Consider the following 22,555-nt stretch of genomic DNA (forward strand, 5'->3'; position numbering starts at 1 on the left):
CTGGCTTCGTGGTGGTGAGGGCTCCTCCAGGGACTGGCCCTGCCTGGTTCAGAGGCCCCTGCTCCCTGTCACCCATAGCCTTGGGCGCTGTCCTCCTGTTGACATGGACCCTTCCTCTCTTGGTCTCTAGAGAGGCTCAGCCCTGAGGCTTCTCTCCACGCTCCACACCCAGAGGCCCTGGTCAGCGCCCAGCAGCCACAGAGGGATCCAGCTGAGACCCCCAGCTGTGAGCGCCAGGGCTGCCCACGCCTCCCTGTGGCCCTCAGCTCCCGAGAGCCCCAGCTCTCCATGTGCCTGTCCCTTTGCACACAGCAGGTGGACATGAGGGCCTAGCTGTGCAGACCTGGTGCTGTGACCGCTGTGGTGCAGTGGGCAGCAAGTGGCCTGCACAGCGGGTCCCCACTGTCCTTGAAGGACAAAGGGTCACATAGTGAGGAGGGTGACATGGGCGAAGGAGGTGGTGAGGTGCTTGGATGGTTGGTGCTGGGCACAGTGACCTTGAGACGTCCACCAGCTGGATGCAACTAGAGATGTAGTAGCTGCATCTCTGTGGGTGCCACCAGAGAGCCACCAGGTGGTCACCAAGACAGAGATACAGGGTGACCATGGGCAGAGCCCACTGACTCTTGGGTGTACAGTGAGAGTAGGGGGGCGGAGGCAGCTGCCCAGCAGCTGGGCCTCAGGAAAGGCCTGGAGCCGTCCACCAGGAGGCGTGGTCTGTGTGGGCGAGGCGGAGCCCAGGGTCACCTTGGCTCCAGAGGGAAACCCAGCGTTAGGGTCTGCAGTGTTCCGAGGCCTCCTGCGCTCAGAGGTGGGCTTCTGCGGACCCAGGACCCTGAGGACTCGGTGGACATCTGGGAGGTGGGCACTGGCTGGGTGGACACGGGGTGTGTCCTCAGGGGACTCGCTCCCACACCTCCTCTCTCCTCCCTGGCTGCCCTGATCCACAGCGTCCTCTGCTCCCGTCCACCACGTGTCCATCCTCACCTCAGGCCCGAGCAGCAGATCCCTGCCCAGAGCCTGGAACCTCTGAAGCTGGACCCAAGCCCCTCTCCTTCCTCAGGGCTGTCCCTGGGTGTGTGGTCCCAGCAGTGAGAGGCTGGCTGTCACCGCCCTCCTGGGTCCCACAGGCCCTTCCTGCACAGTCCCAGATGGGGTCGGCCTAGCCCACACAGAGTCCCTAGGCTTAGGAGGAAGCAGGGGCCTCCTCCCCCTGTGCAGGCCGCGAGCCCCGGTCAGGCGTGGGCACCCCTCCCACGTCTCTGAGGCTCGAGGACCAGAGGAGGAAACCCTGGGAGGAACTGAGAGCCAGCCTGAGGGGTGCTGGCCAGGGCAGAGCCCGTCCTGCGCCAGGAGCCCTCCCCTTCCTGTGTGGCAGCCAGAGTCACCATCATGTCAGGAGGGGCTCCAGGGCCCGGACGGCTCCAGCCCTGGGTGTGTCCCATGAGGCTCCTGAGCGGCCAGCTGGGTGTGAGGGACCTGGACCCAGCTTGGCCATGGCCACAGGGGTCTCTGTGCTGCTGGGACTAGGTGAGCGTGGAGGGGACGAGCTGGTGTGGGAGGGTGCAGATGGAGAGGCCCGGCCTGGTCCTCCTGGGGACTCCCCCCGGGTCCTGGCCAGGGGCTGGCTGGTTCACCCACGGCCCAGCGTCTGCAGCAGTTCTGGGCCCGAGCTCAGGGGAGGGTCCCGGGTCCCGGGCACTGCCCTCTCACCAGGCCCCTCTATTGCAGTGCTTTTCCTCCATCAAAGGACCCAGGCCCAGGACGGTGAGTTCCCCTTCCTTCAGCCCTGGGCAGCTCTGGGTCTGGCAGGGTGGGCCTGGGGGGGGGAAGTGGAGCCTCAGACTCCTGCCAGGGACCTGCCAGGTGCTGGGTCCACAGTCTCTGTTCAGGGTGGTCTTCACTGAGGTGTCCGTCTTGAGGGGGTCTCTCCTGGTATCCAGGGATCTGCCTGGGAACAGCAGAGATGGACATGGACACTCAGGGCCAGGGCTGGGACTTTGCTGGGGACCCACTTCCTCCTGAAAATGGGGCCGTGATGCTTCCTGTGTGCTGTCCTTCTGCTGGGGTCACCTGGGCAGCTCTGGCTCTCTGCTCTCTGAGAGGTCAGCTCAGGGCCTCTTGCTCCGACAATGCAGAGCGTGGCCCTGTGTGGCTCTGGGCCTCTGCCAGCTCCTGCCCCAGTCCCCGACTGCAGCTCCTCTCCCTCATGGTGCCCCCCTGCTGGGCTGAGCTCTTCCTGATGTCACCCACTTCCTGATTCTGGGTCACTTACTGGGTCAGGTCTGCTAAGGCCTTGGGCCTGCACCAGGATGTTGAGGGCTGACCTGAGCCTCCGTGGGCCTCCAGCAGGTGCATGATTCCTGGTCTACTTCCCAGGTCTGTGGTCCACATGAGGTGACTGTGCAGGGTGACAGGTCTGGTCTAGTTCCCTCCTCCCCATGTGGACAGCCCGTTGTCCCTGCAACCTTGGTGTCAAAGGCTGCTTTCCTGCCCTGTGTGTCCTGGGCACCTTGGTCCTCATCAGGGGACTGTGTCTCTGTGGGTCTGTCCTGTACCAGGTCTATGTGCCTGTTTTTGTGCAGTTTGGTGCAGTTGTGTTCCTGTAGCTCTGGGAGTGGTTGGGATCAGGTACTGGGATGACTCCAGTGTTATTCTTCCTGCTCAGGACTGCTTTGGTCATTCTGGGTTTTTGCCCAGCAGATGAGGACTTTTGATTTGAACAGAAGTTCAATTTAGGTGTAATTAGTTGAACCTTTGCATTGTGACTGGTTTACAGTGGGGTTGACTAGTCTGGGGTTCAGGTGAGTGGTTTCAGGGTGCAGGTGTGTGTGCATACGTAGATGAAGAGTCAGGTGAGTATCCTCAGGAGATTCATGGATGGCAGATATAGCTAGTGATGTTGACTGACAGGACTCTGTGGGTGGATAGTGACAGATGATGGACAGAGAGTCACTGAAGGTGGACAGGTGAGACTCATAGGTAGGATATAGACAGGGGCCAGGGGAAATTATGGAAGACACACACACATTTATAAAGAGAAAGCTGGGCAGGTGGGACAGTGACCTCTGGTGGAGGAGCAGTGGCCCTGAGCCAGCACACCTGTTGACTACACAGGGTTCATCTGTGGGGGAGCTCTTCCAAGCACGGAGGCTTGAAGGTGGCAGAACGTGGAATAATTGTGGTTCTGCTCCATGCTCAGATCCCCCTCCCGGCAGCAGGAGTCTGAGCCCCAGGCCCACAGGGTCACTGCTCTGGACTGTGCCCACGGCCTCCTCAGGCAGGCGTTCCCGAGCTCCTGGGAGATCCCTCAGCAAAGCCCAGCCCCAGCCGTGAGGGTCCGACCCTGGTCAGGGGGCTTTCCACCGCCAGGATGTGAGGATAGACAGACAGACTGCAGGACGGAGCCAGACACTCTGAAGCCTCGAGTTTGCCATAGACAGGAGGAAGACCAGGGAGGGAGGCCACTCTTCAATGGAGACACTGGAGTGGGGCTCCAGGGGACGAGGGTGGTTCACGGGTCACAGGCTTGGTGACGTCCTGTTGAGGGCAATTTAGTCTAATAGATGACCTTCCTTCCTGGTGGAGGGTGGAGGTCCCTCCCTGTCCAGGACACCACTCAGGGAGGCGTGGCTGGATTCACACCCAGGTCACCCCTCTGCCCCCCAGGATGGGCTGGGGCAGAGCCCTGGATGGGGCCCTCCTGATACCAGGTCACAGGTGACAGGGCTCTTCTGCTTCTCCCAGGGGTGCCCTCCATCTGGGCAGAGCCAGGATCTCTGGTTCTCCACGGCAGTGCTGTGACCATCGTCTGCAGGATTCCTCCAAGGGTGACACAGTTGCGTCTGTATCATGTGGAAACTAAGTTGTGGTGTGACAGAGACCCACAGGGAGCCCCGGAGGTGGCCCAGTTCTCCCTCCAGCAGGTGAAACCCAACCAGGCAGGGACTTACCACTGTGAATACTGGACAGAAGGACGCTCTTCTGGACACAGTGACCCACTGGGGTTGGTGGTGACAGGTGAGGAGAGCCAAGGACACTGTCTCCAGCCACAATCTCTGCCGCCCACCTCGCTGGCCAACGTGTGCCCAGCGCAGACCCTGCCCAGGGTCTCTGCCCACTGTGTGGGTCCCCTCCTGTGTGCTGACTGGGGTCCCAGCTGCCCCAGAGAGGGGCTGCAGGTCCTGGGGGTGCTCAGCCTCCCGCCATGTAGAGCCACCCCCTGTCCTGGGTCCTGAAAGTGGGAGGAGTTTGTGTTTTGTCCCTGATCCCTGAAGTTCATCCAGGTCAGCATCTCCTGGGCCATCCTCCTCCTCCAGAGCAGGGAGCCAGGGTCCATTTCATGGTGGTTTTAAAGCTGGATCTGTTTTCTTCCAGGAATGCACAAGGAGAAGCCCTCCCTGACTGCTGAGCCTGGTCCCCAGGTGGCCTCAGGGGGACAGGTGACTCTGCTCTGTCACACAACTTATTCCTATGAGATCTTCATTCTGTGCAGAGACAGGGCAGCCTCCCTGCCCCAGAACTGCTCCCACCAGAACCACAGCTCGTTCCTCATGTCCCCTGTGACCCTGGCCCACAGGGGCACCTACAGGTGCTATGTCTCCTCCAGGGACAGACCTCGCCTCTGGTCTCTGCCCAGTAACCCCCTTGAACTCCTGGTCACAGGTGAGTGCGTGTCTGACCGCTATCCCTTTGCCCTGGACAGGGGCGTCTCGAGGTGTTCAGGTCGGCCCCACACTGTGTGGTGGTGCCCTCACCTGACCTAGCCGTGGTCACTCTGTGTGACTTCTGGACCCTGAGCACTTACATGTTCATTGTGACAATTTGGGGCAGATGTAAGTAAGTGGCTGGGGCCTAGGTGTCCTTTCCCATCCATGGGGAGATGCTCTGTGACCTAGTGTCAGGCTTGGGGACGAGAGTCCCCCGTGATGGAGTGGTCAGTTGGCGCCTGTCCCCTCTTGCCGTCCCTTCCCCTGAGTCCCTCTCTGTGTGGGGACAGTCAGCATGTCACTAACTGGTGACACACATGTTGCAGATGTCTCTGAAGTTTCTTCATGTAGGTGAATTTCTGGGTCCCCTTGTGTGTGATGCTGTGACAGCTGTTGTACCTCAGAGTGGCCATTTGTGGGTGGACACAGTGGATGGTCATCTATGCAGGGTGCCCAGGATGGACTTCTGTCCAGGACCCTGCAGGCTGGCCAGGGAGGTACAGCTCCTGCCTTTGCTCCGGTGGCCAAGTCCGCAGGCCTTCCCCTGGGCAACTGGGACTTCTCAGGTGTCAGGGAAGGGACATGCTCCAGCCAGGGGTGACCCAGGGGACACGAGCACACAGGGTTGAGAGACCATGCTGGGGCCTTCTGACGTGACTGGTCGGCGTGACAGTGGCCTGGGTTAGGGTGGACATTGCAGCCGGCCCCCAGGAAGAGGTGCAGGACAGTGAGGAGGAGATGGCTGGTGTTCAAGTCTGGCCACTGGGGACAGGAGCGCTGGGCGGGGACAGCTGAGTTGGTTACCCTCCTCGGGCGCCCCTAGCCTTATAGCTCTAGTCAGAAAGACTCCTGTGGCCTGTGTCACACGTCCAGGAGCTGTCCTTCTCTGACTCCAGTGGCCAGCTGCAGAGCTCCTGATCACAGGTGTCCAGCTCCCTCCCGGCCTCTCATGGAAGCAGAGCTCCCCGCCCTCGCTGGAGGGCGCCTTAGGTCATCCTGCCTGGTGCCCACAGCCTTATCTGCCCGTCCTGACACCCTCAGTTCTCCAACATCACACTGTCACACCAAGGTCACCTGTCACCTGGTCCTTGTGATTTTCCCTGCACTGGCCTCTCACTCCACCCAGCACCAGGGAGCCAGGCCCAGAGCCAGCACTGCCCTTTTCTGGTGGACCCCCTGGGGCCGGGGGCTTAGACCTAGAGGTGCTCTGTGGCCTCCGAGGTCCCAGCACTGCCCTGGCCAGGCTGAGCGCTCAAGTCCAGGACTCCCTCCCTCACACTGTGGAGTGCTGCCCAGGGCCACAGAGCTCCTCCCCTGAGCTGGGGGAAGGTCCCCTGTCAGAAGCACTCCCTGCAGGGTGGGGACCTGGTGTCCCTCCCCTCAGGGCTCAGCCCGCCTCACAGGGCCTCTGTGGTGCTGCTGTGAGTGTCTGTCACAGCGCCTGTCCCTGGGGTGGCCAGCTTCACCTGTTGCTTGACAGCCTTGGATGGGAGGGTTCACTGCTGTCCCCGTGTGGCCAGCGACCCTCGTGGAAGGTTTAGTTTAGGGGTGATCAGTGCCGCAGGTGCAGGTGGATCCTCACTGTGTGCGAACCCCCAGGTCCACCTAGTCCCCTTGTGGTTGGGGTCTCGGCCGCCGCTGCCGTTCTCCTGGGCCTCTGCCTCCTCCTCCTCCCCTTCTGCCTCCTCCTCCTCCCCTTCTGCCTCCTCCTCCTCCCCCACTGCATCCTCCTCCTCCCCCTCTGCCTCCTCCTCCTCCTCCTCCTCCTCCTCCTCCTCCCCCTTTTCCTCCTCCTCTTCCTTGTCTGAGAGCAGCTCCAACAGGGGGTCTCAGGAGATGAACGGATGGTGAGGAGTCGGGGAAAGAGGGGGTGGAGACACAGTACTTTGTGGTTACAAAACAGTAATCATTATTCAAAGAAACAAAATATTACGTAGTTACAATTAGAATAGAAGAATGTATCTTGGCTTATGCATAAGCAAGCATTTGTACTTTCAGTTCTCGTTTTGTTTTGAGCTGTTTCTGCTTAGTTAACTTTTAATAATAGTTACAAATGTCCCAAACTATTGGCCTATACCTTGACTATTCTTTCTTGACTTACTGACTGGAACCGGTGCCATGATTACGGCAAGTGGTTGACTTGTTGTTACTTTTAATCAAACAAAAGTAAGAGCACAAACCATTGTGCACAGGAACAAGAACAAGTTGCCCAGTACTAAGCACTAATCTGTCTTCTCAACATTAATTTTTCTTCTCTATATTTTAATTTAATTTCTCAAAAACTTCCTTGACAGGAATACAGGGAGTTTTTCATTAGACATTAACAATTTACACTCCACAGCTGAATCATTGCATTTAGAGCAAACAGATCTATGCTTTAGAAGTAGTTGCATTAATTGGGAAAGTCATGATTTTTCCTTCATACTTAATGGTCTTATGAGAAATCACAACTATACTTATTAAAGAAATACAAAAACAAATCAGCCCATTCCCAGAAACATACTGCGCTCCTCCAGAGGATGGACGCCTTGCGCCATCCACCTCAGTAGGGCCTTGTCATTGCCTGAGTCAGGGGAGGGGCGCAGCACTTCCTCCTCTTCCTCCACCTCCCCCTCTGCCTCCTCCTCCTCCCCCTCTTCCTCCTCCTCCTCCCCCTCTTCCTCCTCCCCCTCCCCCTCTTCCTCCTCCTCCTCCCCCTCTTCCTCCTCCTCCTCCCCCTCTTCCTCCTCCTCCCCCCATCTTCCTCCTCCTCCTCCTCCTCCCCTTCTTCCTCCTCCTCCTCCCCTCTGCCTCCTCCCCTCTGCCTGTGCTGATGGTGCTGATGTCTATGATGGTCTTCACTGTGGTGTCCATGATAAAGGGGTCTCCCTGGCCTCAGAGTCCTGGCTGGAACCAGCAGAGATGGACATGGACACTCAGGGACAGGCTGGGACTTTGCAGGGGACCCACTTCCTCCTGAGAATGTTGGCCATGATGCTTCCTGTGTGTGCTGTCCTTCTGCTGGGGTCACCTGGGCAGCTCTGGCTCTCTGCTCTCTGAGAGGTCAGCTCAGGGCCTCTTGCTCCAACAATGCAGAGCCTGGCCCTGTGTGGCTCTGGGCCTCTGCCAGCTCTTGCCCCACTGCGCCCAGTTCCCCTTCCTGAGTGGGGACAGGGGCTTGTGGGTGAGGGCAGGCCCAGGGCTCATGGAGGGGGTGGGCCTGCCCTGTGGGGTGAGGCCAGCCTCCCTGGGCCTGAGAGCACTCCCTGCCCCGCCCCCAGGACCCTCCTCAGCTGCTCATGGACACCCTCATCTGGGTACAGCTCCTCTAAAGGCCTCGTCCCCTCCTGATTCAGACCCGAGGCCCTGGCTGTGAGCCCCGCGTCCTGTGTGCTGGGACAGGCTGGGCGTCCCCCACAGTGGCCCTGCCTGGGACTGAGGCAGAGCAGCGCCTCCCCTCCCCTCCCCTGTCCCCTCCTGCACTGGGAGGGTCTGTTCCTTGGCGTCTTTCTACCTGGGGCTCTGCAGACCCAGGGGAAGGTAGACCACGTGGTGCACTCACTGTGCTCACAGCAGGTCTGGTCCCTTCACCCCTCAGCCCCTCCCTCTCCCCTCCTCCCTGGGTCCCCTCTCTTGTCATGGGGACCCCCCTTTCCTCCCTTACTCTGCCCTACCTTCTGCATAGAGAGAAAACCCAGACCCTCCCTGTCTGACTGGCTCTTTCACTGACATAATGGCCTCCACTCCCACTCCTCCACAATGCCCTATCTCCTTCTTCTTGATGGCTGAGTAATACTCGTCTGTGTACATACACCGCCTTTTCTTTATCCATCTGCTGATGGGCACAGGGCTGGTGACGTGGCTTGGCTAGTGGGGATCGTGCTGCCATAAACACTGAAGTGGCTGTGTCACTGTCGTGTGCTGATTTTCGTTCTTTGGGATAAATACGGAGGTGTGGGCAGCTGGGCCCTGGGGTGGTTACGTCCTAGTGTTGTGAGGACTCTCGGGGTCAGAGTGGCTGCCTGGTCTGCAGTCCCAGGGCAGTGTGCGAGGGCCCCTCCTCCCCACCACCTGGCAGCACGTCTCACTGCGCCCTTGCTTGTTGCTGTTCTGACTCAGGGAGGAGGAGACTTGGTGTCGTGATTTGCAGTCCCCTGGTTGCCAGGCCCTGACAGTCCCCACATTAGTGGGCACTTGTATTTCTTCCCTGTCCCCGACTGCAGCTCCTCTCCCTCATGGTGCCCCCCCCCCCGCTGGGCTGAGCTCTTCCTGATGTCACCCACTTCCTGATTCTGGGTCACTTACTGGGTCAGGTCTGCTAAGGCCTTGGGCCTGCACCAGGATGTTGAGGGCTGACCTGAGCCTCCGTGGGCTTCCAGCAGGGGCATGGTTCCTGGTATAATTCCCAGGTCTGTGGTCCACATGAGGTGACTGTGCAGGGTGACAGGTCGGGTCTAGTTCCCTCCTCCCCATGTGGGCAGCCCGTTGTCCCTGCACCCTTGGTGGCCAAGGCTGCTTTCCTGCCCTGTGTGTCCTGGGCACCTTCGTCCTTATCAGGGGACTGTAGATGTGGGGGCTTGTCTCTGTGACTTCCAGGCTGTCCCATCTGTCTCTGTGTGTCTTGGTGCCAGGACCAGGCCCCTTTGCTGTAGTAAGGTGGGGAGCAGGTGTCTTGGAGCCTCCCACATCCATCTTCTTGCTCTCGATTGCTCTTCTCATTCTGAGGTTAGCCCAGCGATGAGGACTTTTCAATTCAGAAGGAGCTCACTTGGTCAGTGAACCTTTCTCTGGGCTGTTGACAGTGGGGTGAACTGGCCTGGGGTGCAGGTGAGCAGGTTTAGGGTGCAGGCGTGAGTGCAGACGTTGATGAGCATCTGGAGGTGTAGACTCAGGGGACACATAGGTGACAGGCATAGGTGGGTGGTGGATGATTGACAGGAGCTATCTAGGTAAAGCGTGGTAGATGGAGGTGACAGGTGACCGTGATGGTGATAGGAGAGACAGTGGTTGACAGTTGTGGGGAGCCCAGGAGTGGGAATATGCAGGAAATGGGGGAGAGGCTGGAGGACGCAGCCCAGAACCCTCCACGGGCTGGAGTTTGCAGATCAGGGGAGCCAGCCCTGCACGCAGCTTGTGCTGGCCGGATGATGACGGGGCTCCAGGGGGCCAGGGAGGGTCTCGGGTCACAGGCTTGATGACGTCCTGTTGAGTGCAATTTAGGTCTAATAGATGACCCTCCTTCCTGGTGGAGGGTGGAGGTCCCTCCCTGCCCAGGACACCACTCAGGGAGGCGTGGCTGGATTCACACCCAGGTCACCCCTCTGCCCCCCAAGATGGGCTGGGGCAGAGCCCTGGATGGGGCCCTCCTGACACCAGGTCACAGGTGACGGGGCTCTTCTGCTTCTCCCAGGGGTGCCCTCCATCTGGGCAGAGCCAGGACCTCTGGTTCTCCACGGCAGTGCTGTGACCATCGTCTGCAGGATTCCTCCAAGGGTGACACAGTTGCGTCTGTATCATGTGGAAACTAAGTTGTGGTGTGACAGAGACCCACAGGGAGCCCCGGAGGTGGCCCAGTTCTCCCTCCAGCAGGTGACACCCAACCAGGCAGGGACTTACCACTGTGAATACCGGACGGAAGGACGCTCATCAGGACAAAGTGACCCTCTGGAGCTGGTGGTGACAGGGGAAGAAGAGCCAAGGACACTGTCCCCAGCCACATACTCTGCTGCCCACCTCGCTGGCCCAGGTGTGCCCAGTGCAGACCCTGCCCAGGGTCTCTGCCCACTGTGTGGGTCCCCTCCTGTGTTCTGACTGGGGTCCCAGCTGCGTAGAGAGGGGCTGCAGGTCCTGGGGGTGCTCAGCCTCCCGCCATGTAGAGCCACCCCCTGTCCTGGGTCCTGAAAGTGGGAGGAGTTTGTGTTTTGTCACCTGATCCCTGAAGTTCACCCAGGTCAGCATCTCCTGGGCCATCCTCCTCCTCCAGAGCAGGGAGCCAGGGTCCATTTCATGGTGGTTTTAAAGCTGGATCTGTTTTCTTCCAGGAATGCATAAGGAGAAGCCCTCCCTGACTGCTGAGCCTGGTCCCCAGGTGGCCTCAGGGGGACAGGTGACTCTGCTCTGTCACACAGATTCTTCCTATGACTTCTTCATTCTGTGCAGAGACAGGGCAGCCTCCCTGCCCCAGACCTGCTCCCACCAGAACCACAGCTCGTTCCTCATGTCCCCTGTGACCCTGGCCCACGGGGGCACCTACAGGTGCTATTTCTCCTCCAGGGACAGACCTGGCCTCTGGTCTCTGCCCAGTGACCCCCTTGAGCTCCTGGTCACAGGTGAGTGTGTGTCTGACCGCTGTGCCTTTGCCCTGGACAGGGGCGTCTCGAGGCGTTCAGGTCGGCCCCACACTGTGTGGTGGTGCCCTCACCTGACCTAGCCGTGGTCACTCTGTGTGACTTCTGGACCCTGAGCACTTACATATTCATTGTGACAATTGGGGGCAGATGTAAGTAAGTGGCTGGGACCGAGGTGTCCTTTCCCATCCATGGGGGGAGTAGCATGACCTAGTGCCAGGCTCGGGGACCAGTGTCCCCCGCGATGGAGTGGTCAGTTGGTGCCTGTCCCCTCCTGCCGTCCCTTCCCCTGAGTCCCTCTCTGTGTGGGGACAGTCAGCATGTCACTAACTGGTGACACACATGTTGCAGATGTCTCTGAAGTTTCTTCATGTAGGTGAATTTCTGGGTCCCCTTGTGTGTGATGCTGTGACAGCTGTTGTACCTCAGAGTGGCCATTTGTGGGTGGACACAGTGGATGGTCATCTATGCAGGGTGCCCAGGATGGACTTCTGTCCAGGACCCTGCAGGCTGGCCAGGGAGGTACAGCTCCTGCCTTTGCTCCGGTGGCCGAGTCCGCAGGCCTTCCCCTGGGCAACTGGGACTTCTCAGGTGTCAGGGAAGGGACATGCTCCAGCCAGGGGTGACCCAGGGGACACGAGCACACAGGGTTGAGAGACCATGCTGGGGCCTTCTGACGTGACTGGTCGGCGTGACAGTGGCCTGGGTTAGGGTGGACATTGCAGCCGGCCCCCAGGAAGAGGTGCAGGACAGTGAGGAGGAGATGGCTGGTGTTCAAGTCTGGCCACTGGGGACAGGAGCGCTGGGCGGGGACAGCTGAGTTGGTTACCCTCCTCGGGCGCCCCTAGCCTTATAGCTCTAGTCAGAAAGACTCCTGTGGCCTGTGACACACGTCCAGGAGCTGTCCTTCTCTGACTCCAGTGGCCAGCTGCAGAGCTCCTGATCACAGGTGTCCAGCCCCCTCCCGGCCCTTCATGGAAGCAGAGCTCCCCGCCCTCGCTGGAGGGCGCCTTAGGTCATCCTGCCTGGTGCCCACAGCCTTCTGCCCGTCCTGACACCCTCAGTTCTCCAACATCACACTGTCACACCAAGGTCACCTGTCACCTGGTCCTTGTGATTTTGTGACCTGTCATTCTGGTCCTTTGTGATCAGTGCCGCAGGTGCAGGTGGATCCTCACTGTGTGTGAACCCCCAGGTCCACCTAGTCCCCTTGTGGTTGGGGTCTCGGCCGCCGCTGCCGTCCTCCTCGTCCTCTGCCTGCTCCTCCTTGGCCTCTGCCTATGCCGACACCGAGGGCCACGTCGGGCCAGATTTGGTATGTCCTGTGGCTGAAGGTGAATCGGGGAGAACTGTGGGCTGGGGTTGGCCGCTCCCTTCCAGCCTGACCATTGTACCCTCCTAGGGGTGACTGACGGTGGGACCAAGAGCCCAGTGTGGGACGTGAGGTAGGACAGTTCAGACTCCCCCAATAAAAACCTCCGAGATCCTAGGAGTCCTCTGGGGACTTCCCATGACACCCCTCCCCCTTCCCCTCAGCTCCAGCCCTGCCTCCAATGTCCAGGGGGAAGATGAAGGTGAGTGGACGGGAGCAGGGCGGCCTGTGTGGGGCGGGAGGCCAGCAGCTGGAGGCCTGGGGCAGGGCAGGACAGGAGCCAGCTCCACCCTGCTGGGGGCATTACTGTCCCCTGGAGAACTGGAGTCCTGCGGCAGGGCAGGACAGGAGCCAGCTCCACCCTGCTGGGGTCATTACTGTCCCCTGGAGAACTGGAGGCCTGGGGCAGGGCAGGACAGGAGCCAGCTCCGCCCTGCTGGGGGCATTACTGTCCCCTGGAGTACGTATTGCTCCGATATCTGGGAGGTGGGTCGGGTCGTTGGGGGACTGTCGTGCAGGAGGTCCACCCTCTCATCTTCCCTTTCAGAGGACACCGAGCACAGGGAGCATGGACAGCCTGACACACAGGTGAGCCCTCCCTCCATGCCTCTCCTCCCAGCCCAAGCCCAGGTGCCCACTCCACACGTGTGCCTCCCCGTGGCAGGTCCATGCTGCAGAAGGCCCACAGGAGGTGACCTATGTCCAGCTGCACCCAAGGACCCTCACCAGGAGTGTGGGTCCACTTCCCTCCCGAGCGCCCCAGGATGGGTCAACACAGCCCTGTGTGTATGCCACACTCACCTCGCCTTGAGGGGACAGCAGGGCTGGCTGAGTGGACGGCAGTGCCCAGGTGCCGCTCCATGTCCCTCAGTGCCAGCCCCCAGGTGGGAGCCCTGAGACTCGGAGAGAGAAGCTCGTGCACTGCCGGGAACCCCGGGGGCTCTGGCGCAGTCCCGGCTCCTGGCATATTGTCACCAAGTGTTTCAGAGGAGCCTGCCTGGGCTCACGTGGGGAGGGGCGGGTGGCCGGGCAGGCCTCCTCTAAGGGACTGGCTACAGCTGCGGGAGGCCAGCCTGCCCTCCAGCCCTCAGGAAGCGGACGAGTGGCCTGAGGAGGACCCTGAGTCTTCCGCAGCTGGACGTCGTGGGTGGTGCTGCAGCATGCTGGTCACGGTGACCCCCTGGGGGCCAGTCCAGTCTGCCCACTGTGATCCCAAGGGGGGCCTGGCTCACGCGGGGGCTTGGCCTTTCACCCCTTCAGCCCCCGTGGCTCTCTCCGTGGCTGCAGCCTCCACAGGCTCAGGTGCAGGGTCCCCTTGTCACCCTCCCCCACATGCCCAGCTCCTCCGTGGCATCTCGCAGTGGCCAGTCAGTGATGGGAGCACTCTTTGTGTATCTGTCGGCCATTCGTGTGAGTCACAGAAATAAATAAGATTCAGGTCCTTTGCTCGTTTAAAGACCAGGGTCTTTGTGTTTCTGCTGTTGAGCTGTTGGGACGCCAGCTCCGTGGAGAGTGGACATGGGGACGTCTCTGTGGACATCGCTCAGTACCGCTCAGCCTTTAAGGAGAAGGGCGTCCTGCAGCTGGCACGGCAGGATGGACCTGGAGGAGGTCAGGCCAGGACAGAGCAGCCGGGCACAGAAGGCAAAGGCTGCACCATCTCAGGGATACGTGGCATCGAAACAGACAAGGACGGGGTCCGGACACACAAAGGCCGAGGGTGGAACAGGTGTTATGAGGAGCAGGGGAGGATGCGGGGAGACGCAGACGGTCAAGGCTGAGGTCCAACGTCCAGTGTGAGGACTGGAGTGAACAGCACTCAACTGGGTCAGGAGTTTTGCCAAGTGGTTAGATTGTATCGCTGTTGCCACACACAAAACCGTTGACTGTGAGATGGCTGGGCGCAGCGAGCCACCCCCCAAGTCATTGAGGGCCCAAGTCAGGCGATTCCACATTCTGCAAAAGGGAGCTTATCCTGGCGGGGCTTGGACACACCGCCCTTCAACACTGCCGGGACCCCTCCTGGGGTGCTCTCCTCCAGGACCCAGGGGCGGGGCCACGTTGTGAGGGAGAGCTGCAGCTACCTTGGGAGAATGAGGCAGCTTCCAGGAGCCCAGGGGCCCCCACAGCCGCCAGCAGAAACCTGGGGCCCTCAGCCCCAGGACCACACAGAAGCAAAGTCCTCCAACAACCTGGGAGCATTCTTGCCCCAGCGAGCCCTGAGAGGAGGAGGAGGTGGCCCTGCTGAGACCAGTGCAGGCCTGAGACCCTGAGGGAAGAACTTCCCTACGCCTGGCCCATGAGACGGCCTTGCTTCCTCCCTAGGCTCGTGGGAATCCACTGCACAGCCTCAACCGCTGCCGGGTCCTGCTGGCCACTCCTCTAACCATGCCGGGTGGCCCACGGCCTGCCAGGCTGTCTGTCGGGGGGAAGTGTTGCTGCTCCGTGGGGTCACAGTCCTGCTGTGGACCTCGGGTGTGAGTGGTACCACCACAGAGCCAGCCGTAAAGCTTCGACTGTGGTGTGACCTGGGAGGGAGACTCTGTGCCCCCAGACACCCTGCTGGGGGTCCTGGCCTCAGGAGTCGGGAGCTGGGCAGATCCTGCTGAGGGGACATTCTGGGTGCTCAGCCCACCTCAGGGGCTGCGCTGTGCTGGGTCCAGCAGCCGCGTGGCCTCCGCACTGAGACCACAGAGGGCAGCAGCTCCTGCTCCCTGAGCCCCATCATGGCTCTCGGCCTCTGTGGACTCGCAATTCAGAGTGGAGAACCCCGGATGACCCCCTGCCTTTCCAGGACCTCAGAGAGACGCCCTCTGCACCATGTGCTGGTTCTCATTGGTGATCTGACTGACGATGATACAGGACGTCTGGGAGAAAGGTCCGGCTCTCAAAGACACTGCAGAGTCCAGAGGAGGGGCCCGGGCCAGAGGGCAGGGGTCAGCTTTCCAGGAAGAGGTCCTAGTATTGAAGTGGACTCCAAGTCCCTGGGTGGTCTGGGTTCAGATTCTGCACCCTTGGTCCCTCCCCAGAGAACTCTGGCCACCTCTGACACATGGTCTGTGGCTGTCCCAACCGGAAGGGGACTCCTGCTCGCAACACCTAGTGGGGGGCTGCAGCTGCCACTCAGCAGCCTGTCTCCAGGAGGCCCTCTTGGCCCCAACAGGGGTGCCCTGGACAGTAGTGCTGCGGTCGGACACCCTGATGTGACCCCTCCAATCTGTAGCCTCAGCTCCTCAGTCCCACGCCCCTTTCCTCAGGGCCTTTGGGGATGCTGTCCTCCACGGGGCTCACAGCTGGCCCAGGGCAGACGAGATGGCGAGGCTCAGGGTGGAGAGGCCCTACACCACACCCGCTGTCGTTCCTCAAATCTCTCTGCCACCTGCCAGGACCCCAGGCATCCCCACTTCCTATCAAAGCACCCTGAAGCCTTCCTATCAAGGGTCCCCAGATGCGATCCACCAGCACTTTGTGCTTGTCCCATGTCTGCACGCATTCCACCCTTGGCAGGAGTGTAACGGGCCCAGCTGCTGTGGAGGACAGCAGGAAGGTCCTCAGACAATCAGGAATGGGATCGGTCACAGGCAAGTTTTAGGTAGACAGGACGAGTAGGTTATAGCAGGTATTAGAATGTCCTTCCTGAAGGTCAGGTCATAGACCAGGCTATCTCCATCTCTGCCTGTCTGTCTGTCTATCCACCTGTCAATCATCTAGATTATCCCATTTTGCTTACCCAAACCCTGTGCATGGACACTGGGTTGCTTCCACCTTTCGGCCACTGTGAGCATTCTGCCATGAACGCGGGGGTACAAATACCTCCTCCAGGCCCGGCTTTCAACCCTTTCAACCCTTTTCAACCCAGAGGTGGACTTGCTAGATCACAGGACTCCCATCTCTGTCCGCCCCGTCACACTGCTGCCAGCAAGGCGGGCACAGGGCTCCATGTTCTCCCCCTCGCCATTTCGTAAGTCACAGCCATCCTAGCAGGTGTGCCGTGAGACCTCCTGTGGCCTGGATTCGAGTTCCCCTGGTGACAGCGGGAGTATGGGACACAGGCCAGGCCACAGCAGGCCGGCAGGGATGGTGGGGCAGCAGGCTGGCAAGAGGAGATAAGGGGCCTCCTGGGAGCCCGGGTGCAAGTCATGCTCCGGAGGAGACAGCTCAGCCTGATGAGCCTCAATTAGGAAACCCAGGCTGGGCGGGGAGGGGCCTCTCCGTCCTCACTGCAGCCTGAGCCTCTGCTCCCGCCTCCACCACGGAGCTCTGCCCAGGCCCAGCAGCCATGTCTCCATCCTTGACTGCTCTCTTCTGTCTCGGTGAGTCCCCAGGGGTGACTGGGCGATGCCGGAGGGCAGGCACTGTGCCCCTGGTGAAAGAGGATCAATAAACCCTGCGAGACGAAGCCCCCCTGGGGAGCGCGGAGCTCGCCGCTGCTTTAAGACTCGGTGCTTCTCCTGCTGTCCACCGGCTGGTGCTGGGCACCTGGCGCCATCATTTCCTATGGCTCAGCTCTGAGAGGCTAAGCAGGCAGCGAAGGACTGTGTGCCGAGGACGAGGGCAGCCAGGGCCCTTGACTTGCTCCCACGCTGGCCCTGGAGCACACTCACCGCGGGTGACCTGCTGTTCTGGGTTGTTTCCTTCCCTTTCTAAGACACTGAGCCCTGGAATCCTCCGTGGCCCCACAAGGCAGGCCCTAGGACCTCCCTCATTTTACAGTGTGACTAGGACCGGAGGGTTAAGTGACTTGTCCCCACAGCAAGGACTCATACAAACTAAGGACTTTTGCCACCGAATCCAGGCTGGATTTTAACTTTTCCCCTTATATTTGACGCGGGTGACGGGCTGAGCGTTTCTTGCTGACGACGACTGCATGTGTCAGTAGTGCACAGCCTCATGGAGTTTCCATACCCGAGCTCCTTGCGGACTGGCTGACTCGGGCTAATTCACATCGCCATACCTCTCAGTTGAATTTTTAAAATAGTGAGAACATTGAAGATCTATCCTCAGGGATTTCCAAGAGTCAACCTGTGGTTAGCCCTGGGCGGTGGGTGCCCTGCAGGGTGTCTTCCCCCAACCTCTGACCACCGTCCCCCAGAGATGCAGTCTGCTGTTTCTGTGGGTTCCCTGACCCACGTTCTTTACCACTAAACTAGGCTGCTGGTGTGAGGATCCATCTGCCACCGGCTGGGGACTGTGGGCAAGACCCTGCCCCAGTGGCCTGGTAATGACACAGGGCAACACTGGTGCCCAGCACTAGCACCCTGGGGGCTCAGGGCCCACCTTGGGAAATTGGCACAGCACCTCTGCTGAGAAAGTCAGTGCCCAGGGCCCCAGACCCTGACAGCAGGGGTCAGTGTGCACCCAGTCCCCGCTCTCTGCTCAGGGTCTGGGAGGGGTTGCCCAGGGCGGGGAGGGGCTGCCCAGGGCAGGCACAGTCCATCTTTGACTTAAAATTTTAATTGTGGTCGAATGCACATAGCTCAGAATTTCCCTGACATTCAGTCTGTTCAGGGTGTCGCAGACCAGCCTCTGGTTCAGAGACCTGTGCCCACCCCCCCAGGAAACCCCAGCCCCAGGGCCCTGGAGGCTTGAGTCGGTGGATTTAGTTGTTCTGGACACTGTGCAATGCCATCCCCGGAGTGTGTCCTTAGGGACTTGGTTTCCTTCGCGTAACAGTGACGGGTGGCTTTGGAAAACTGAAATAGAGTGAAAAGCGAGTGGGGACGGGAGGCGTCCGCCAAGGAGTCCCCAGCACTGGTTCTCTTCTCTCCCCAGGGCTGTGTCTGGGGCGGCGGGTGACCGCAGCGCAGAGCGGTGAGTGCCTCTCTGCAGGCCCTGTGTGACGGGCAGGCGCAGTGTGGGGCCCAGAGGGGCCTCTTCTTTCGGCCACTGACCTCGGTCACGCGTCCCTTCCAGGCCTACTCCCCAAGCCCTCCCTCCGGGCTCTGCCCAGCTCCCTAGTGCCCCTGGAGAGGCCGGTGACCATCTGGTGCCAGGGGCCTCCGGGCGTGGACCTGTACCGCCTGGAGAAACTGGGATCCAAGAAGTACGAGGACCAGAACTTCCTCTCCATCTCGGCCATGAAAACGAGTCACGCGGGGCGCTACCGCTGCTCCTACCAGAACGGGTCCCAGTGGTCGCTCCCCAGTGACCATCTGGAGCTGGTCGCCACTGGTAACTGGAGGGTGGGGGATGGAGTGGATTCAGGGCCGCCCGCCCGGGTCTGAACTCATAATCTTGATTTTAAAAATACCTTTATTTATTTATTTTCATGTGGTGCTGAGGATCCAACCCAGTGCCTCGCAGGTGATAGGGTGTGCTCTGCCTCTGAGCCGCGACTCCAGCCCCTGCATGCAACATGTTTTTTTAAAATCAAACATTCATGCAGAAACGCCCATGACGGACAGATATCACATCTGTAGGTGGTCGGCCTGGCAGGGCTCTGGCCTGCTGCAGGCGGAGGCCACAGGAACAGCAGCTGTGCCTCCCAGCCCAGCGCAGTTCTTAACCACACTTCTCCGGGGGTGGGGAGGGGGTTGCACGTTGCCCGGAGCTTGCTTCCAGGACAGCCCGTCTGAAGATGAGAACTCCTTCTCTGGGGGAGGTATAAACAAACATTCAAACTGAGAACGATGTGGATTTTCATGATCTACTTGACTTTTCAGTATTTTTCAACCTGTTAATCACTTGGACAAGATCAAGATTTGCCCCTCCCTGGGTGCCGGCTGGCCGTGTGCCTCCATCCCCACGTCCCCTCCTGCTGTCTCTGCCCTGCCTCTAGGGCCCGCCAGCCCGGCCTCCTCGCCACTTCTTTTGGGGTCCACCTTGAAGGCTGTATTCCCCTTGAGTATTTCCCTGGCCCCTACTCAGGAGTGCACCGTGACCTTGGAGGGTACCTGACACGGGATGTGCCACGCATCTGCCTGTTGGCCTTAGTTGTTCTCTAGTTTTTTCCCACCTGACGGGATTTTTATTTGTTAGAACTGACACGTGATCATCGGTTCAGCTATAAAGAGTCGGGTGTGGAGGCGCACGCCTGCGATCCCAGCAATCTGGGAGGCTGAGGCAAGAGGAGGACGAGGGGGAGGCCAGTGTCATCAACTTACTGAGGCCCTCACTCAGAATAAAGAGTAAAAAGGGCTGGGACGTGGCTCCGTGGTAGAGCGCCCTTGGGTTCAATCCCCAGCATGACCTCCCCCTCAGGAAAAGGAAATAACACAGAGAAGTGTTGAAGGAGTGAACGGCCCCCAGTTACCAGGGCTGTTCAGTGCTCTTTGCCTTCGTGATCCTGTGTGCCAGGCAGGTGTCACGTGGTGTGTGTCACCGTGGTGTGTGTCGTCACCAGGGTGAGCAGTGATGGTGAGCTACTTTACACTCAGGTCTGGGAGGGCAGAGCTGGCAGCCCACACCCACGCACGGGAGCAGGACAGCTCGTCACCTATTGTCCTGTGACCTTGGACAAGTTATTGATTCATTTAAAATTCAAGACGATTTCAGCTTTATTGACATAAGTTTGACAGATGAAAATCACATGTCTTTCGGGCACTCAATTCTATATTTTGGAACAGGAACATGTTGTGAGGTGATCACCAGGATGAAGGGATTGCCACATCTACCACCTGAAACACAGCTGCTTTTTTGATTCGGGGTCTCGTATGCTGCCCAGGTGACCTTGAACCCCAGGGCCTGGGGCTTCACCTCTGACTCCTAGGTAGCTGGGACTACAGTTGTGCCCTACCACACCTGGCCCTAGAGTTACCTTTTGAAAGCATTTTTGTTGGCTGAGGAGGTGGAAGAAGGCGGATCACAAGTTCAAAGCCAGCCCCAGCAACTTAAGCCTAAGGCACTGAGTGAGACTCTGTGGCTGGGGGTGTGGCTCAGTGTCAACACCCCTGGGCTCGACCCCAAGCCCCAGCACCAACACCAAGACCCAAACAAGCATTTTTGTGGTGAGACACTTAAGATCTACTCTTTGACAATTTCAAGCCTCCAGTACAGAGTCGTTTCCTAAGGTGGACAAGTTACTGTCGTTTCCTTAGGAAGTAGGGACATGAGTCGTGATGAGTCGACGGGTTTTTGTTCAGGGCATTAGAGTCTTGCTTTGGAGTGGCCCGAAGCTGGTGCTTCATACAGGTTCCACGGAGGCTGCAGAGCGCCGTTAACACGCCTTCGTCCTAAACCATGCTGCTTGGCCACTCCTGCAGGGTGAGGGCTTTCCCTGCTGGGCACTTTGACCACTACTGGTCTCCTTCAGCCACGCCCACCTCACAGCAGTGAAGTGGCCTCTGAGGCACAGATGTGGAGGGACACTTCTCTCCAGGAACACAGGGCTACTTGGCAGCAGAACCAGGGTTGGACCCGAGCCCTGTGATGTGACCTGGACGCGTCCCTTAACCACTCTGTGACCCCCCTCCCTGGGCTGGGGCAGGGAGCGGCCCCTCCAGGAGGGGAGAAGTGAGGTAGCTGGGACGCTGGCCATGGCTCTGACCCCACGGCTCTGACCCCGTCTTCTCTCCTCCCAGGGGTCTTCGACAAGCCCTTGCTCACTGCGCATCCCAGCCCCGTGGTGCCCCCAGGGGGGGATGTGACCTTGAAGTGTCAGAGCCAATATGGCTTTGACCAGTTTGCTCTGTATAAGGAGGGGGACGCTGGGTTCTACAAGAGACTCGAGAAGCTGTACCTTGCAGATTTCCCCATGGTCCCCGTGACCACTGCTCACAGCGGGACCTACCGGTGCTACAGCTTTTCCAACGTCTCCCCGTACCTGTGGTCAAGCCCCAGCAACCCCATGGTGCTCACAGTCACAGGTAAGGGGTGCAGACCCCACTCTCCTTCCTCAGCCTCCGAGGCGCTCAGGGCCGTTCCAAGGGGTGCATGGGAGGGCAGGGAACCTCACCAGGTGGCTTTGGGGGTGTACGAATTTCTTGTTGCTGCTGTGACAAATTACCCCAAAGTTCCTGATTACACCAACTCGAGCTATCACCTATGGTTCAGGAAGTCAGAATTTCTTTCACTGAGATGAAAGAAATGTCCACAGGGCTGTGCTCCTCCTGGGGTTCCAGGGGACAGTCCTTTCCTGCACATTTCCAGCTTCCAAGGTGCCACAGTCTTTGGCTTCCTCCATCTTCAGAGCCAGCTCTGCAGCACTTTCCAGTCTCTGACTGTCCTGCCTCCCTCTCCCACCTGTAAGGCCCCTCCTGATGGTCACAGGTTCAGTCTCTGACTGTCCCGCCTCCCTCTCCCACCTGTAAGGCCCCTCCTGATGGTCACAGGTTCAGACTGTCTCGGTTTGGGCAGTGAGTACAGGAGTCTTCACTGTGAGGCCTCTACACACAGGTGTGCCTCAAGAGCCAGACTCCTGCTTCAGGCTCAGCCTTTCAGAGACCATGGGGCTGGGGCTACGGCTCAGAGTGTCCCAGGGCTCAGTCCCCAGTATCAAGGAGGGGGGAGGTGGGGAGGGAGAGAGGGAGGGAGAGAGGGAGGGAGAGAGAGTAGGGGAGGGAGAGAGAGAGAGGGAGGGAGAGGGAGAGGGAGGGGGGAGGGAGAGAGAGAGGGAGTGGAGGGGAGGGAGAGAGGGGGAGGGAGGGAGAGAGAGTGGAGGAGGGAGAGAGAGGGAGGGAGAGGGAGGAGGGAGGGAGGGGGGAGGGAGAGAGAGAGAGGGAGGGAGAGAGACTGGGGGAGGGAGAGAGAGAGGGAGGGAGGGAGAGGGAGGGGGGAGGGAGAGAGAGAGAGGGAGGGGAGGAGGGGGAGAGAGAGAGAGAGAGAGAGAGAGAGAGAGAGAGCGAGAGCGCTTATGTACTTTCCCAACTATTTGAAGCCAACATTTTTGTTTAAATGTCCCAGTGTAGAGAAGACTAAATATTCTATTAGCAACAAGACAATTCTGCTCCTAATTTACAGTGAGTTAAAAAGCCATAGCTAAGATGGAAATGTGTATGTATTCAAACTTATTTTCTTCCAAATCCAGCAGGTGAGGTCACTGTTGAGTGTAGTCATCCTTTTTAAACTGCTTTCTTTTTTCTTTTGTTTTGGTACCAGGGATTGAACCCAGGGGTACTTAACCACTGAGCCACATCCCCAGCCCTTTTAAAAAATATTTTACTTAGAGACAGGGTCCTGCTGAATTGCTTAGGGACTCGATAAGTTGCTGA

General features: G+C 59.3%; 1 protein-coding gene across 1 annotated transcript in view; it reads left to right on the forward strand.

Moving 5' to 3' along the window:
* The window catches only part of Gp6 (glycoprotein VI platelet), a 49,488-nt gene that overhangs the window by 19,329 nt on the left and 7,604 nt on the right, over window positions 1-22,555 (forward strand). Inside the window, exons 4-11 of the mRNA XM_077793288.1 lie at window positions 1,379-1,530; window positions 1,732-1,767; window positions 3,748-4,020; window positions 4,378-4,665; window positions 10,099-10,434; window positions 10,730-11,017; window positions 18,321-18,578; window positions 20,927-21,211. Coding sequence (XP_077649414.1) covers window positions 1,379-1,530; window positions 1,732-1,767; window positions 3,748-4,020; window positions 4,378-4,665; window positions 10,099-10,434; window positions 10,730-11,017; window positions 18,321-18,578; window positions 20,927-21,211 — 1,916 coding nt within the window. The remainder of the gene's footprint in view (window positions 1-1,378; window positions 1,531-1,731; window positions 1,768-3,747; window positions 4,021-4,377; window positions 4,666-10,098; window positions 10,435-10,729; window positions 11,018-18,320; window positions 18,579-20,926; window positions 21,212-22,555) is intronic.

The sequence above is a fragment of the Urocitellus parryii genome, chromosome 15 (genome assembly GCF_045843805.1).
Source record: "Urocitellus parryii isolate mUroPar1 chromosome 15, mUroPar1.hap1, whole genome shotgun sequence".
Classification (NCBI taxonomy): Eukaryota; Metazoa; Chordata; class Mammalia; order Rodentia; family Sciuridae; genus Urocitellus; species Urocitellus parryii.